General features: G+C 30.3%; 2 protein-coding genes across 5 annotated transcripts; one reads left to right on the top strand and one right to left on the bottom strand.

The window, feature by feature from the left end:
* Positions 1-28: 28 nt before the first annotated feature.
* LOC103580220 (chitin synthase chs-2) lies at positions 29-6,351 on the top strand. Of its 3 annotated transcripts, none has more exons than XM_008561901.2 (5): positions 29-299; positions 2,988-3,110; positions 3,180-3,913; positions 5,270-5,611; positions 5,801-6,351. In XM_008561901.2, exons 2-5 carry the CDS (start codon positions 3,034-3,036, stop codon positions 6,280-6,282), a joined length of 1,635 nt encoding a protein of 544 aa, XP_008560123.1. In that variant the 5' UTR covers positions 29-299; positions 2,988-3,033; the 3' UTR covers positions 6,283-6,351. The 3 variants fall into 3 exon arrangements, with proteins under 3 accessions (XP_008560123.1, XP_008560121.1, XP_008560124.1); XM_008561899.2 differs by having other exon boundaries at positions 30-117; XM_008561902.2 differs by having other exon boundaries at positions 131-141.
* A 4,105-nt stretch (positions 6,352-10,456) lies between these two features.
* On the bottom strand, positions 10,457-17,910 carry LOC128669070 (uncharacterized). Of its 2 annotated transcripts, none has more exons than XR_008404600.1 (3): positions 16,973-17,082; positions 11,577-16,892; positions 10,457-11,286 (listed from the first exon to the last, which is right to left on the bottom strand). XR_008404600.1 is itself a non-coding variant. In XM_053743254.1 (3 exons), the coding sequence occupies exons 1-3, from the start codon at positions 17,422-17,424 to the stop codon at positions 16,098-16,100; spliced, it is 1,032 nt and encodes a 343-aa protein (XP_053599229.1). In that variant the 5' UTR covers positions 17,425-17,910; the 3' UTR covers positions 15,638-16,097. The 2 variants fall into 2 exon arrangements, 1 of the variants encoding a protein (XP_053599229.1); XM_053743254.1 differs by lacking the exons at positions 10,457-11,286; positions 16,973-17,082 and adding exons at positions 17,089-17,252; positions 17,352-17,910 and having other exon boundaries at positions 15,638-16,892.
* Positions 17,911-18,211: the final 301 nt, after the last annotated feature.

Here is an 18,211-nt window from a genome sequence, read left to right as displayed (position 1 = left end):
ATTTTATTTCTAAAAATAGTGCCTTCAAAACATCCCTTTTAAAATGTTAGAATTTTATGTGACGTCAAACTCAAGAGAAAAAAGTGGGGATATTGTTATTCTCAGGATTCTCAGCAGGTCAGTCCGAGGATTAGGTTTTGTGTAAGCAAAGGACCAAAATGGTCAAAATCACATTTTCTCTCGCTGTACTTTATGTGTATCTGTCCGTGGCATAGTGACGCTAAGTTTTTTCAGCGTTTTCCGCCTTGTGTAAATGTTTAATCCTCAAAAAAACAATATTAATTTAATATATTAAAAAAGTAAGTGATTTTTAATATTTTTGAAAATTAATCTACTCTGTTCAATTTTATTTCATAAGCCTATGAGTTATCTCATTGGTGTTTATATATGTTTAAATATATATATATATATATAAATATATATGTCGTAAATTATATTTATGAAATTAAAATAAAATAAATTTTAAATTTATTGCATTAGTTGTCGACAAAAAAAAACATATTTAATAAGTTTTGCAAAATTTCCTGTGAAATTATTCATTCCATGTTTTTCCAAATAAATACAGTAGTATAATGTAGAAGTGAGACAGCAATATACTTGTGCGCATGCGTGAAAATGTTCTTTGTATTGAAAATGAGACATCTAACTATTAATTAGAAAATTATAAAACAAATTTTTAAAGCTGCCTGATAGTTTTTTGCAAAAACAAATGCGGCTAAATTAAATTATTACTAATCAGAAAATAATTATTTGATGATTCAAATTCTTTGTCACGAAAATTAAGATGTTATAAAAATTCAAAATTTTTAAATGATTTTCAACAGACTTTAATTTGGAAAAAAATGTCACATAGCAAAAACAAAAGAAACAAATTGTAGCTTTAAGTATTGAAATTTTAAATCTAAACTTAATAATTTTTTTTTCATGCATGGTTCCGAAATAATTCTGAGAAAACTGTGAAAAAAAAAACTCCCAAATTTTTGCTCGTTTCATATACGGTCTACGGGCTTCAATAAGTTTTTTTTTATAATTTTACATGAAGTTCTTTCAGGAAATTTAATGCTTTTTAATAATAATGCCTTCAAGTTATGGCTTGTTAGAAATCATTTAAAATTTTTAAATTTTTCAGTAAGGTAAATGTCCCAATACCGGAACGACGAAGGGTATATGACTGATTTTTATCGTTTTAAAAATATTCAAATAAATTATAAACCAAAATAATTTATTACATCATATAGAATAGACATTTACCAATTCAAAAATAATCAAATTAGTTCATTTTTCTTAAATTTAATATAAAAAAAAAATTTTTTTCTATGACACCCAAAAGACCCAATACCGGAACGCTAAAATAGCCGTGTCCCAATACGGGAATTCGGTTGTCCTAATACCGGAACAGTAAATAAAATAAGTTATTTTTTGCATTTATTCATGGTGAAAATATTAATAATTATTAAATAATATTAATGTAAAACGAGTATGAATGTAGCAGGCGTCAGAGAACTTTAAAATTATAAATAAATAAGATAAATAATTAAAAAAATAATATTTACAAAAAAAGCACTATTAATTTCAAAATTTTTTGAATTTGCATTTTTTAAAATTTTATATTATTAATTATTTACTCGATTTATTAATAATTTTGAATTTGTCTGATGTCTGCTATATCACACCCATAATGTAAAATGTATTTAAAATTTTAAAATGATTGAATATTTAATGAAAATAAATATTTTGAACTAAAGAATAGAAACAAAATAAATCATTTGAGGTTATACTAGAAAAATAATTGAAAAAAAAAACTAAAAACAAAAATTAATTTTGTATGATTTAAATTAGAGTTTATCTATACTTAATATATTTCGTATAACAATTATACATACTGCATTAAATATTAGGGCTCCAGAAATAATTAATGTTGTACTTGATTTAGCCAGTCAATAAAACTCACCGTTAATGTCTATCGATAACATTAATATGATTGGCTGTTCCGGTACTGGGCACGGGTTCATTTTGGTGTACCAATAGACGAACAGTAAAATTAATATAATAATACTATTTTTTTCATATTTTTAATATGTTTTCTTGAATTTTATGTCATTCAAGATGCATATACAAAAAAAAAAAATTATTGAAAAGTAATTCTATGCATTTTCTATAAGCTTAATACCATTGACTGATTTCTTAGCAAAACCATTAAGAGACATGAAAAAGTCATGAATCCGAGACTATTGCTCTAATTTACATTTTTTTTTTATATTTTAATTATTTTCTAAAATCTATTTTATATCTTATTTTTTAACTGAAAGATTAAGGTTTCAAATAAAGAAAGTTTTATTTAGTTTCATCGCGTACGAGTTGAAATATAATATAATGATTATCAAATCGTTCCGGTATTGGGTCTTGTTCCGGTATAGGGACATTTACCTTATCCCTTAATTTTTGTGACTCGAGTATATAAAGCATACATGATTTATTTATAGATGATATATATTTCATGTATGAGTCATATACGGATCCATATATGTTTCATATATAAAATATATATCATCAGAGTATACGATTCATATTTAGAACATATAGACCATATATAAATTATAATTGAAACATATATGATCCATATACGCAATACATATAGTTCATACATGGAACATATATTAATCACGTATGGAAAATATAAAACCACGTATAATCTATTTATGCTCCATATATGGGAATATTTGATCCTTGTATTTCGGGCAGCTGCCCTGACATGGTTACATTTTTTTAATTTCCATTTTTCAGTAAAATTTTCTGTTTTCATCAAACAAAAATTAATCAAGACATACATTTCATAAAATATCATATTGATTTCAATGAAATTGACTGGTCTTATTTTCCATTTATTATTCATTCCATTTCAGCAATAATTTCGAATAATTCGATAAAAAAATATAAAATTGATATATTTTAAAAGTTATTTTTCATAACTATTTATAATTTTTCAGACTAAGTATATATAAAACGCTGCCTGAGGATAAAAAAATTGACGATATGTACTCGGATCTAAAAAATGATGACGATTTCTCGGACAATGACAAGCTTCCATTGACGAATGATGACTTTAATAGGTAATTATTTAAACAAAACCATTGTTGGATTCAAAAATTCATCTAATTACGGTAATTTTTTTTTTACAGTCTAAGCTTCGTGGATAAAATGAATAAATCATTCAACAGCTTGCCTAGTATTCCGTCGTCAGTGAGAAGGTTAAAAAGAAAATTAACCAAGTTGTTATCAGTGTTGGCATTATTTTCGTACAGAACATTATTTTTCATAAGCTGTCTTGTATCTAGATCCACTTTGCTATCTATGACATCACAATTGGAGCCTAATCACACAGTGCACTGTATTAAAAATTCCAACAGAAATGAAATGAAGAAATATTTTCTTGTTCAATCTAAAAGTGAACGAATTATGTGGATCTCGTGTTTGATGATTGCTTTCATTGTTCCCGAGATGATAAACTCATTTGTATGTTTCTACAAATCAAAAGAACAACCATCAAGACTTCAATTATTATCAGTGCTAGTTCCCGAAACTTTTCATGTGATTGGAATAACATTGATGATTTTTGTTATCCTACCGGAAATTGATATTATGCGATTTTGGTTGCTGTGTGTTTGGTTCGTATTTGACATGGGACTGCTCAATCTGATATCGAGATTTTCTGACAGAAGAAACGCTAAAAATAACATTGTGTTTATTGTTGGAGATGTTATTATTTTAGCAAATTTAGCTATCGAGAATATTGTGTTTTCGTTACATGACAGCACTATTTATGATAATAGTTTTTGGATTATCATTCTGTCATCTAGTTTCATATTTTTTGGATTTTGGCAGGATGTTTCTTATTCTATACTCAGTCCTACTGGTAACTATAATAATAAAAATAAATAATTTGATCACGAATGAGGCAGGCCATTTTGAATAGTAATAGTGACTGTCGATTTTGGAATGGAAAGCCTCCCCGCATGAAAAAGCTCTATATGTGAAAACATATATGATAAAATATATTAATATTATAATGTGATATATTGTACAATGTATAAAATAATACTAATATTTTTGCCGTATTAATATATGATAATATATTAAATAAAAATATATTGCTAGAATATATTACCAATATATTTATCAATATATGAATTTTTTATGTATGTTTCACATATATATTTTAATATAACTTTCTTTATATTGATATATTATATTGAAAGTAGTATATTAATTAATATATAGTATTTTTTGTATTTTTATATATGTTTTTCAGTATACTGCAAAATATATGGTTTCCAGTATATTGTAAATTATATGGCACTTTTTTTACTTTTCTTAGGTTATTGCGTTAGTTATTCAGTAAATGTAAGGTCCATGAAAAGAAAACAAATAATAAACTTGACTTTTTTTTGTGGAATTGTGTAGAAATCGGAAAAGGATAATGAAAAAATAAAATTTTTAATATATAGCGAAAAATATAAGTTTTAATATATTGGCAAAATATAATTCCAATCTACTGCGAACCATATATTTTTAACCATATAAATTCTCTCATATATAATCAATTATATAGAGACCATATACCACTAATTATATGGATCAAAATATATGAAAGTATATATCAAGTTTATTATATTATACTTATATGGCAAGAATATGTTGAGCATTATATGAGATAATATATATGGAAAAATACAAAACATTATATATGGGTAAATATATTATTATAAATATATAATCCAATATGTGTAAAAAACATATATTTTTCCGTATAGATATTTTTGCCGCTATATATTTATCACATATTCACCATATATTTTTCTATATACTTTTAACACTACACTGAGAAAAAAAATACTTTTGTTAAGAACATTTACTTGATACAAGAACATATATTCTTGATAACTTTCAAGAATATATAATTTTGTCTCAAGAATTCGTAGAATTGAAGGAAATAATTTTTATTTAATTCAAGTAAAGCTATTCTTTTGTTTACTCATAATATAATATCAAATTCATATAATAACAAAAATAAATTTGATGCTCTTTTCTCAAGAAATTGATAATTAATAATAATAAAATAAATATTTTGAACGGATTTCTTGAACCAAGAAATTCTTGTTTCGAAAGTAGTACTTTTTTTTCTCAGTGTATATATTAGCTTTTCCATGCGGGTCATTATACACAACTGATGATAATAATAATAATAATAATGTGTGTTCTTTTCATTTAGGTTATATTCGTACTTTCAATACAGCACGTGAACAACTTTATCCTGTACGACATTATACAGATGCATTAGCTTCACAGTGGAGGATTACCGTCTTTTTAGTCAGTTCATTTACTATTTTATACATAACTGGTGATAATCCTGTAGATATTGTACTACATTTTGTAGATTCATTCAAACAGCATAATATAACTCTTATTGAAAACACGCAACAGAAAATTGTTAATTACAATGGAACTATAGTTGATTTGGGAAGAGTAATATCTATTCCAGATGGAAGTCTTTCTTTTGTTGTTTTAGTTTTGTTGACTCAAATATTGTTATCTGTTCTCAGTAATGTAGAAGGTGAGTTATTAAATTATACATACGCAAATGGAAGAAATGTTGGTAAAATAGCTTCAGTTTAAATTATACATGAATTCAAATTTGTAAGACCGTGACTGTATACTGAAACTCGTAACTTTTTGCCGCCATTTTACTTGAGTCTATTGTTTTCTTTCTAATTTTAAAATTGTCATTATCAAATATTTCCAGATGACAAAGGCGGACTACGTATTCTACGAGGATTCGATTTCCGATCAAGATTAGGCTGGAATATACCACTTTCATTCAGTTTTGTATTGATAATATGGACTTTTTTCGTATTGGATCCCTACTGTAATTTCAATTATGACTCAATAATACCAAGATTCCTTTCTTTTGACTCACGGAAACAAGGATTGAGAAAAGAACTCAGTTTGCATTCGCAAAATATTTCTGACGTATGGAAAATTCTTGGCTCAATTATATCAATTTTGTGGATTGGAGTGCACACCATTATTCGATATTACCGATTGATGGTCGAGAATAAAAAACCTTTCAGTAATGAAAATCACAAGCGGCCGTTATTCAATAGATGGCTCAGTTCCATCAAGTCCAAGAACCAATCGAACTTTGAAAAGGAACTTATCACATGGAAAACTAATCAGGAAATCCAGCTAAACGCGTCTTTTAACTCGAGTTTTTTAAAGTACTGACTTACTTTTTGTATATAATCATATCCCATGTTATCAACCAGTATTTTATTTTTTTTATAAATAACTACGTTAAATTACTAACCAATTTTTTTGTATTTTTATATATTACATATTAATTATATTTATTAGAAAAACTAAAATGTCATTTATCGTTCTTTCTTTTCTTTATTATATGTAAATATTGTAAGCGATAATTTTTAAAAAGTTTATTAATACTTATTCTCTAAAATTGAATCAGTGAAAATATGGGAATTTTTCTCATTTTGCTTGGGGAAATTCCTTTGTTGACATAGAAAATTTTGCTTTATCAACATGGTAAGTTTTACTAAAGAAAAAAGAGAATACAACGATATTTAAAAGAAATTTGACCCACATTATAGGGATATCTTCCATATTACCATTACTGTTATTACACGGAAAGAAAATTGTAGGAATGGTTCCTATAATTTTGTGAAATTTCATCCTATATCAGTATAGGAATGACGATCATAAATTATGGGAGCAGTTCCTATAATTATGGGAATGTTACCCATAATTATAAGAATAGTTCCTATAATTTATGGGAATACTTCCTATAATACTATGGGAATCACTCCCATAATATATAGGAACGATTCCAATAAATTATAGAAATCTTTCCTAGAAATTAGAGAAACCATTCCTATAATATTATAGGAATGGTTCCTATAATTTCTAGGAATGGTTCTTATAATATTATGGGAATGATTCCCATGCTATCGTGAAAATATTAATTCAAAGAAAAGTGTGAAAATTACTTCTTCACGGGAAAAAAATTATAGGAAGTGTTCCCATGTATTATGGGAATGGTTCCCATAATGGTATAGGAATTGTACCCATACTATTATAGGAATGGTTCCTATATTTTATAGGAACCATCCCTGTACTCTTAGGGGAACCATTCTTATAATATTATGGGAACCATTCCCATAATGATATGGGAACCATTCCTATAATATTATAGGAACTGTTCCTATAATATTATGGGAATGGTTCCCATAATGATATAGGGATGGTTCTTATAAAATATAGGAACCATTCCTATAATAGTATGGGTACAATTCCTATACCATTATGGGAACCATTCTCATAATACATAGGAATACTTCCTATAATTTTCTTTCTGTGTATTTTTTTATGTCGGTATCAGCAAAACAATAAGATTGCACTAGGCCTGCTCACTAATTTTTACACTGATTAATTGTTTAGCTTAATCTGATTTAAAAAATGAGAAGAAATGCCTTTAAGTTGCCATGTATTATCATTCATTATTTGGGGCAGTTGTTAATTGTTTGTTATTTATTATCAATATTTAGGACGCATGGTAAGTCTATCTAATTAATAATTTCGGTGAGTAATCACAAATATTAATTTAGAATTTAAAATAAATTAAAGTTTTTAATCTGAGATATATTTCAGTGTTTTCATTTTAAAAGTTTGCACTATACTAATTTCTACATATAACATACGATATTTTGAATGAAAACTTGCTTCGGGCATTATTAGTGTGTTAAAATTCTCGTTCATTCTTAAATTTGATAATTATTATTTAAAAGCAAAGGATAGGTAATATATCATCATTCAATATGTTTCGATTAGTTATTGTTGAGAACGATGACACATATGCAAACATCATTTTCTCTCGTACATAATGTATAGGACATACAAAACCTCAGTCCATAGGGCATTGATTACACTTACTCATTATTGTACAGTCACTCTCAAAAATCCAAACAGAGCAGACGCTCATCTCATAATAATTCTGTCTTATACTTCCTAATCCTCACCACTATTCCAGCACTTCCAACGATTATCGTTGATACTATGTTACCAATCATTGTATTCAATGACTAATTAGCTCATTCAATTGGTTAGCAATGATAACTTGGATATGTTGGTTATTCTGTTCCAATTCGAATGAATCATTTTCTGCTTAGCTGGCAATATTATGACACCACTTATGTGCTTTTATGCTGTTCTTTTATATCTGTCTTAAAGTTTCTAGACAAAAGAATAAGAAATTGATTTATATACTACGACATTATGATATTAGACTTGATAACTTTGGTCAAATAATTATTTAATATTTTTTTTCATGCTTTTATTAGAGACACAGTTTAGGGGGGGTATATATATATATATATATATATATATATATATATATATATATATATATATATATATATATTCTTCCCCGTGATGTAACTGATAATAAGAATAAAACTATAAAAAATTATTATTCTGTTATTGTTTCGATTCCACGCGTTTTTAACACAGCGATAACAATACCCATTCAAATATTATTTAGATTTATAATTTAAAAAGCTATTAGAATAACGCATAAATAAGTAAGCAATACTAGCTTAATCATGTTACTAGACCCAATGAAATCACAACTTTAAATCGTTTGAAACGTTAATTTACTCATTCAAATATAACTAAAGACGTCTATTAGCATTCGGCTTTAATCCATAGGCACCAATGTAAATAAGAGTTGATATTTAGGTAGAATATAAATGATAAAAGTTAATTAACGCAATTACTCAAGTCGTTTATAATGATGCGCATTAGTAAAAAACAACGAATACAAAAGAAAAAAGTTGTTTCAATTAGTATTGCGGCTAAAGTTAGGCTCTAAGAATCACTTGAAAAAACCGTCAAGTTGGAATCAAATGAAACATCATTTTGAAACTCTGACAGGCATTTCGAGCTATAAATGCTACTAGTATAGTCTATTTAATTATTATTTCTAAATCATTTACTAGGCCTGGAAACAGTCAATACTATCAACCGCCAATGATGAGTTATAATATTTTGTTTAGCTTGACCAGACCTATAACCTCTCATCAGATCCATATTGTTTGGGTTTTTCTTGTATGTCGCCAGTAATGATTCATTATTAAACGGTTCTATAAATAACAATTGTTATTGTTATTGTTATTTGTTTATTGTATGCAGCCTATTATTCAAATAATTTTTATTGTGTCTTCAAAGATGATCTGGTAAATATTTACCTATCTGCAGACCAAATGGATCTTTTTGTGACGTATTTATTAAAAAAAACAGCATGTATTCGTCTGTCTTATAAAGAGCGAATTGACATTATTATGCAATTCGCATAGATGCTTCGCATCATGAGTCGTGCAATAGTATTAGTGACAAGTATTTTTCGAAGTTATACTGTGTAAAGTAAAGTAATTATAGTTGAGACAATTTTACAATTAAGTTATGTTACTTCTAAATTAATGACTGTTAAATGTACATATATAAGGACTATCATTTACTCGGCCTAGAAACGGTCAGTGTTATCAACTGGAAATGGTGAGTAATAACATCATGCCTAACTTGACCAGACGTCAATATTACCTCTTATCAGTTCCGTGTGTTTGGGTTTTTTGTGTGCCACCACAAATGATTAATCATTAAACGGTTATATACATAGCAATATATATTAATAATAGTAATTTTCAGCTCGGCTTTTTAAAAAAAAATGTCTATATCCGAGTATCAAGTCGCTGTCAGTAGAACCTTTAATGCTTTACTTTGAAACCTACTTTATATTTAGTTAGAAAATGCGTTCCACTCTGATCTGCTATCCTGTTCCAATAACCGATTATTACATTTCGGTTAATTTACCCTGATTAAACAAAACGATTTAATTAATCGTCTTTAATCGTCATAATCGTCATGGAGTTTCAGATTTAATCGTCCTAAATCGTCAAAAGACGATTTATTATTTTACGATTTAAAACGATTCATGACGATTAAAATTTTTAATCGTCATGAATCGTTTTTAATCTTCAATCGGAACCAGAAATTACAATATTATTTTACGATTAAAAACGATTCATGACGATTTGAAATTTTTAATCGTCATGAATCATCTTTAATCGTAAAATAATATTATAATTTCTGGTTCTGATGGAAGATTAAAAACGATTCATGACGATTTGAAATTTTAAATCGTCATGAATCGTCTTTAATCGTAAAATAATATTGTAATTTCTGGTTCCGAATAAAGATTAAAAACGATTCATGACGACTTGAAATTTTTAATCGTCACGAATCGTCTATTAATTATTAAAGAAGATAAAAAACGATTAAATTTTTAATCTTTTTTAATCCTGTCGAATCGTCAATTGACGATTCACGACGATTTAAAACTATCAAAAACTTAATCGTTTTAAATTCTCTCGAATCGTTAGTTGACGATTCACCACGATTAAAAACGATTAAAAATTTAATCGTTTTTAATCTTCTTTAATAATCAATTGACGATTCACGACGATTTAAAACGATTAAAAATTTAATCGTTTTTAATCATCAATTGACGATTCATGACGATTTGTGACGATTAAAACAGTTTTAATCGTCACAAATCGTTTTGTTTAATCAGGGTAATTTGAACCAGTGACTCAAATTAGTGTTATCATAATACCTATATCCTGCCGGGACGCTGATAGCGGCTAACATTAGTTCTCGGTATGAGTTTTCGAAGTCATGTTTTCCTGGTTTGGTATCCATTAGGTAGTGTGAGTCAGATAAATAGTAATAGTTATACTACTTTAGTTCTGACCAAGTGTCCCTGCTAAATCCATGCGACTGGAATCTTTGAAAGCAAAAGACAACAGGGTCACTGCAGCCAGCTACCCTAGCGGCAGTTTCTTCAACCAATGAATCCGTGTTTCTGTGATTAACTATCAGCATTTTCCTAATCTTGGCAGTGTCTGAGTACTTAAATAATTTAGAGTTTAAATGAGGGTGTGAAGAATAATACGAATACGTTAATATGCAAAATTATTGTTTATTAGTAATTTATCAGTCCGTTAATTAGTCCAATTTCCATTTATATGTTACGCTCTACATGCCGATGATTGTTTCAGAGAACTCCAAGTTTTCAGATACATTGGGACAGTCTTCAACTTTGATGCAAGTATCTGATTTATCTCTAACGTACCCCTTTTCACACCAGCATACTGTTGTAAACTGTAACAAAAAAAAACAAATAGCTACAGAATAAAAGTAAAGACATATAACTTGGTGTTTATTTAATTCCACAACTCTAATCTTTGCTTGCTTTGCGGCGTTAATTACTTCATACCTGTCACAATACTAATTACGCTTTCAATAGGAGCCCTTATAATTTTTAGATTCTATTTTGACGTGACCGTGACTCTTATCAGTTCCGGTCAATTAAATGTGATTCGGGATTTATCCAAACACAACACGGGCATGACACTGTTTTAATTTTTATCAGTATTTAAAATATTTCTTACTTTAAAGCAGAATGTTGGGTTGTGATCATCACAGCGCTCTTCACACCCACGCCGCATGGAGTCGTAGGCCTCGTTTTCACCACAAAAGCTTTTTCAAAAAAAAGAAAAGATATCTGTATTTCAAACACGACGTAAAGTAGGTAGGGAACGCAGAAGTTTATTGCATCATTCAAAATCAATAATAAATATTATTAAAAATTTAAATTCTAACGCAAACCTGAAAACAGGAAAACCGCATCGGAATGTACGCCCGATAAACGTTGAAAAATATTATGAAAATATTGAAATTATGACAAACTAGAGTTCATATTTAGGCATACAGCTAGATAGAAAAATAGTTGAGTAACTCTTTTACGTCATCAAAATTAATTGTTGTGCCTATATAACCAGTTGCAATATTAATCTAAGTTATAGTCGTTAATTAACTTTATCGTAGGAAAGAAGTTAATACTAAAGGCCACATGATGTCAGAAAAGTTCGCACTTGTTCTGCTCGTCGCTTGCATCGCCTTTATTGGTAAGTATAAATAATATATGTATATCCAATATGTGTAATATTTTTTTATTCAACACCACCATCTAGATATTAGCTAGTGAAATAGGTATTAATATTATTTTTTTATTTTTTTAAGGGATCGAAACTTCGCCCATCAACAGTGACTCTTGGAAAGATGGCTTTTGTGGTGAAAACGAGGCCTACGACTCCATGCGGCGTGGGTGTGAAGAGCGCTGTGATGATCACAACCCAACATTCTGCTTTAAAGTAAGAAATATTTTAAATACTGATAAAAATTAAAACAGTGTCATGCCCGTGTTGTGTTTGGATAAATCCCGAATCACATTTAATTGACCGGAACTGATAAGAGTCACGGTCACGTCAAAATAGAATCTAAAAATTATAAGGGCTCCTATTGAAAGCGTAATTAGTATTGTGACAGGTATGAAGTAATTAACGCCGCAAAGCAAGCAAAGATTAGAGTTGTGGAATTAAATAAACACCAAGTTATATGTCTTTACTTTTATTCTGTAGCTATTTGTTTTTTTTTGTTACAGTTTACAACAGTATGCTGGTGTGAAAAGGGGTACGTTAGAGATAAATCAGATACTTGCATCAAAGTTGAAGACTGTCCCAATGTATCTGAAAACTTGGAGTTCTCTGAAACAATCATCGGCATGTAGAGCGTAACATATAAATGGAAATTGGACTAATTAACGGACTGATAAATTACTAATAAACAATAATTTTGCATATTAACGTATTCGTATTATTCTTCACACCCTCATTTAAACTCTAAATTATTTAAGTACTCAGACACTGCCAAGATTAGGAAAATGCTGATAGTTAATCACAGAAACACGGATTCATTGGTTGAAGAAACTGCCGCTAGGGTAGCTGGCTGCAGTGACCCTGTTGTCTTTTGCTTTCAAAGATTTCAGTCGCATGGATTTAGCAGGGACACTTGGTCAGAACTAAAGTAGTATAACTATTACTATTTATCTGACTCACACTACCTAATGGATACCAAACCAGGAAAACATGACTTCGAAAACTCATACCGAGAACTAATGTTAGCCGCTATCAACGTCCCGGCAGGATATAGGTATTATGATAACACTAATTTGAGTCACTGGTTCAAATTACCCTGATTAAACAAAACGATTTGTGACGATTAAAACTGTTTTAATCGTCACAAATCGTCATGAATCGTCAATTGATGATTAAAAACGATTAAATTTTTAATCGTTTTAAATCGTCGTGAATCGTCAATTGATTATTAAAGAAGATTAAAAACGATTAAATTTTTAATCGTTTTTAATCGTGGTGAATCGTCAACTAACGATTCGAGAGAATTTAAAACGATTAAGTTTTTGATAGTTTTAAATCGTCGTGAATCGTCAATTGACATTTTTGACATTTCGGACTAGTTCCTTAGTGACAATATTAAGCAATGCTTGCGTAAGATTTGCTTACAATATTATTGCGTCATAGTGTTCAAAATTAACTAAAATTCGCTGTAAGAAATTAGTAACACATATCTTGCATATGAATTGTGCAATATTGCTTCATATTTTGATCCAGAAGCTAGCGCCAGAGTATTGCAATTTTAAACCCGAAAGATCATCGGTGAAAGATACTGCTAATGTAACTTGTATAAGACTGCGAATCAAAAATCTTCGTGGTATCGTATGGTAGCGGTGTTACTGTATGTTCATCTCCCCTAATGTCAATCTCACTTTGTATATAGTGACAGTTTTGTAGTTAGAGTTGTTTACACGGCTAATTTGAGTATCGATAGAAAAAAATCCTTTTTTTTCTGTAGTCAATAGGTTTTACTTGCATACAGAGTATTCGTTAACTCGTATATTAGACATAGAACTTTATTCTGCTCTATAAATTATTATTTTACAGAGATTTTTTTGTTAGACAGTTTGGATTCTTCTGACTTTTTATCTCTAAAATACTAGATAATGGAAAATTAAACAAAATAGTAATAGTTGATACTTATTTAATTTATTTAACCATCCAATTTTTAGCAGATAACTGAGAACGAAAGACATACACAATAGCATACATGTTCACGATATATGACATAATGTAACTGATACCAACGACTCCGCTGCAAATAATAAATACAATGCCTTTGCCCACTGATTCACTTCTTGAGGAACTGGATCCATTGGGCACTGGAACGCAGTCTGAAGCTTTAATGCAAACGTTGGCTGAATTCCGCATGTAACCATCTAAGCATCCACAATCAGGCGGAGAAAGCTGGAAAACATGACAATTTATAACGTACGATGTATGAAAATATATAACGGGCGCCACGAGGCGTCAATAGTTTACTTTTATCGCTTTCCGCTTCAAGGTTATAATGACAATAGAATTTATTTGTTACCACGCAGCTATACAACTTTATTTCCGAATTAATAATTAATAGGTCGATGTGAGTTGGTGGCAACAATAGTTAAGGAAAATAAAGAGTTTTACCTTGTATTCGGGATCTGGCTTGTTGTCGTAGCAACGAACTTCCAGAGCTCGCATAGTTTTATTTAAAACTGCATATTTTCCACACAGTAGATAGTGAAGTTGAGAAACTGTCTGCAGTGGTACCCCTGTGGGTCCAAATTGATTCGTCACTCCATTTTGACCAGATTCAGCCGGTAGCGCGCCAATAACTTAAGAAAAAACAACAGTAATGTTAAATATTATCTATTTAGTTAAACCTCCACTAGGAATATAAAGAAGTCAATTCATTGTTCACCATAGAAGCACTGGATGTTTAGATTCTTGTCCTATTTAACAAAGGCAAGCATTTAAACTTCCAAGTGCAGATCTGGTAAAAAACACAATACTCTCTCTATTGGTACAGGTAGGCAATTACACACTCGGATCGGAATGTCCCACTTTTTTTCCTTGGTATGTTGTATACTATTGTTACACACATGATCTATTTATACTTACATGTAATATCAATAGCAGCGAATAAGAAAAACAATATATTTCCGTTTAGTAACATGTTATGATGAGCTTGACGTCCACACAGAGGAATAAATGAATGTTACTAAGGCAAACCCGGTTATGCGGGGATCCCATATCGAGACGTTAATGACGCATGCGCTAGTAATTACGGATTATTAATAAGTTCTAATTGTTGGTGTTAGGCGTTTTATGTGCAAGTGAGTTGACTACTAGCAAATTTGCTACGAAATGAGAAGTTAATGTAATGCTTAAACGCTTTGACCACTTTCTGCTAGCGTAATGATTTACTGTAATATCTATTGAATAGACTAGTGACCAAGGACCTATTGTCCAATGCAGCTGAATAATTATGACCTTTGAGATCCATAAAATTAATGTGTGTATGCATGTGTGTGTATTTGGGTGGGTGTTTACCATAAGAGATTTTGTTGGATGACTAGGCTTTAAATCCTCAAAAATAGACGTAGAACTATTTTATTCTGTCAAATGATTTATTGACAGTGGACCTTCTGTTAGAAAACTTGAGATCCCCGGATTTTTCATCTTTAAAATACCGAATAAAGGACAATCAAACAAAGTAATGATCGATAATGATTATTTATTTTATTTCATCATTTATTTTCTTTAAAAAAAAAAGGCCTTATACCGCAAATAATGGTTGCAATAACCAGAAAAAGTAGGAATCCTGTTTAACAACATGCTGCAGTATGCTCGTAGTCAACACTGAGTTGCTAATAAGTGTAGTTATGGTAAATATTATTATATATGGATTCGATTATGCGACTTCAATCACGCATACAGTCTTACTTTTATAGTATAAACAGCAGCTAACATTAATTTTAATTTTCTGTATTCGATCCTTTATTTAGGCATTCAATGTGCATAAAAACATGTGCGGTTATCCTGTTATTCGTTTACGGTATAGGTTTAAATGATAACGATGCCTACTGGTGGTTTGGACTGACGTCAGCGGTACCAGCTTATCTTGCCTATTTACGTTCTCATTAAAACTAAACAAAAGTTTTCTCTCTTCTATATGTTTTAAAAAACGAAGACTATACTTCTCGTATACTGATCGATTATTCCGTTAAACTTCTGTGCTTGCGTTTTAGTTTCTAAGGGTTTATTTTCAGCCCAAGAGTTTTCAGGTTTTCCAAACACCAAATCAAGAGTTTCTTCATTGATTATTCCGTTAAACTTCTGTGCTTGCGTTTTAGTTTCTAAGGGTTTATTTTCAGCCCAAGAGTTTTCAGGTTTTCCAAACACCAAATCAAGAGTTTCTTCATTGATTATTCCGTTAAACTTCTGTGCTTGCGTTTCAGTTTCTAAGGGTTTATTTTCAGCCCAAGAGTTTTCAGGTTTTCCAAACACCAAATCAAGAGTTTCTTCATTGATTATTCCGTTAAACTTCTGTGCTTGCGTTTTAGTTTCTAAGGGTTTATTTTCAGCCCAAGAGTTTTCAGGTTTTCCAAACACCAAATCAAGAGTTTCTTCATTGATTATTCCGTTAAACTTCTGTGCTTGCGTTTTAGTTTCTAAGGGTTTATTATCAGCCGAAGAGTTTTCAGGTTTTCCAAACACCAAATCAAGAGTTTCTTGATCGATTATTCCGTTAAACTTCTGTGCTTGCGTTTCAGGTTCTAAAGAGGTATGTGAAACCGAATCATGTGAGAATAATTTTAGATCATCTTCAAGCCGTTTTGAAGAATCATTGTTGGCACTGGATGCTAAAGTCTCTGATTTCTGTTCTTCGTCCTTAAGGCAATCTTCAAGTTTTACACAAATGTGTGATGAATTTCGTATGTAACCCTCGTTGCACCAACAGAATTGCTGGAACTGTAACAAAGAAATAAGTTAGAAAATAAAATTAAGGTAAGACTATAATAGGTATTGTATATGAAGTGAAGATTAATGACCTTATGTTTATCTAATTTTTAATACTTTGATCTCTATGGACTTGTTTTTGGAAATTACTTGAGAGAAACGTACGCATACTTGATTAGTCGTAATAGCAGTACAAAAAATATCTTACCCGGTAGCATAGTTTGTTATTACGATCGTTGCACTCATCTTCACACTCTATCCGCGTGCTGTTGTAATGCTCGTTTTCTCTGCATGTAATGCCTGTGTGTTCTTGATCTTCGTAATCCACGTCCCAGGTCCCTTCACTTCCTTTAGTAGGCATTGCTTCAATCCCTTGAAACAAAAAAATTAAAATAGTTTGTGCTCATCTCTATACCTAAAATATTGTTAAATAATAAAGATATATTTATCACACATATTATTTGTACTTACGTGTCAAGCCGACGAGAGCGAAAAATGCAAACAGGAAAATGTTGTTCGACATGATGCCAGTGTCAATGTACATGCCACTCTGGAGTAATTTAATTCGTCAGGCTATTTATACATGGCTCTTATCAGTTTGTATGAAATCATCAGGCATTACGGTTAATGGTGTGGGGTGCAATCACCAGGGAACAAGCTCGTATTTAGTATACTTTTAGGTATTGTATATTGGTTTGCATGTTTTAGGTTTCCACTATATTAAATTGGTGTTAATACCGTACGATGGACGGTGTGGCTCAATAAGTTATAGATAAAATTGAACGGAATATAGTATAGTGCCGGATAGCTCAACTGGTAGAGCACTCGGCGCGATACCGACATGGTCTGGGTTCGATTCCCAGTTCGGGCTATCTATATTTTTCTCAATTTATCTATAAATTGTCTTATTGAGAAGGTTTGCATGTTTTAGGTTTCCACTATATTAAATTGGTATTAATACCGTACGATGGACGGTGTGGCTCAATAAGTTATAGATAAAATTGAACGGAATATAGTATAGTGCCGGATAGCTCAACTGGTAGAGCACTCGGCGCGATACCGACATGGTCTGGGTTCGATTCCCAGTTCGGGCTATCTATATTTTTCTCAATTTATCTATAAATTGTCTTATTGAGAAGGTTTGCATGTTTTAGGTTTCCACTATATTAAATTGGTGTTAATACCGTACGATGGACGGTGTGGCTCAATAAGTTATAGATAAAATTGAACGGAATATAGTATAGTGCCGGATAGCTCAACTGGTAGAGCACTCGGCGCGATACCGACATGGTCTGGGTTCGATTCCCAGTTCGGGCTATCTATATTTTTCT

The sequence above is a fragment of the Microplitis demolitor genome, chromosome 2, assembly GCF_026212275.2.
Source record: "Microplitis demolitor isolate Queensland-Clemson2020A chromosome 2, iyMicDemo2.1a, whole genome shotgun sequence".
NCBI classification, from domain to species: domain Eukaryota; kingdom Metazoa; phylum Arthropoda; class Insecta; order Hymenoptera; family Braconidae; genus Microplitis; species Microplitis demolitor.
The sequence above is the reverse complement of the archived record's forward strand: the minus strand, read 5'-3'. Positions and strand labels throughout refer to the sequence as shown.

Coding starts and splice junctions, on each gene's coding strand:
- LOC103580220 (XM_008561899.2), top strand. CDS start 44: ATGTTAGAATTTTATGTGACGTCAAACTCAAGAGAAAAAAGTGGGGAT. Junction 3,914..5,269: donor TTCTATACTCAGTCCTACTG/GTAACTATAATA, acceptor CTTTTCATTTAG/GTTATATTCGTACTTTCAAT. Junction 5,612..5,800: donor TGTTCTCAGTAATGTAGAAG/GTGAGTTATTAA, acceptor AAATATTTCCAG/ATGACAAAGGCGGACTACGT.
- LOC128669070 (XM_053743254.1), bottom strand. CDS start 17,424: ATGTACATTGACACTGGCATCATGTCGAACAACATTTTCCTGTTTGCA. Junction 17,253..17,351: donor CGCTCTCGTCGGCTTGACAC/GTAAGTACAAAT, acceptor TTTTGTTTCAAG/GGATTGAAGCAATGCCTACT. Junction 16,893..17,088: donor ATAACAAACTATGCTACCGG/GTAAGATATTTT, acceptor TCTTTGTTACAG/TTCCAGCAATTCTGTTGGTG.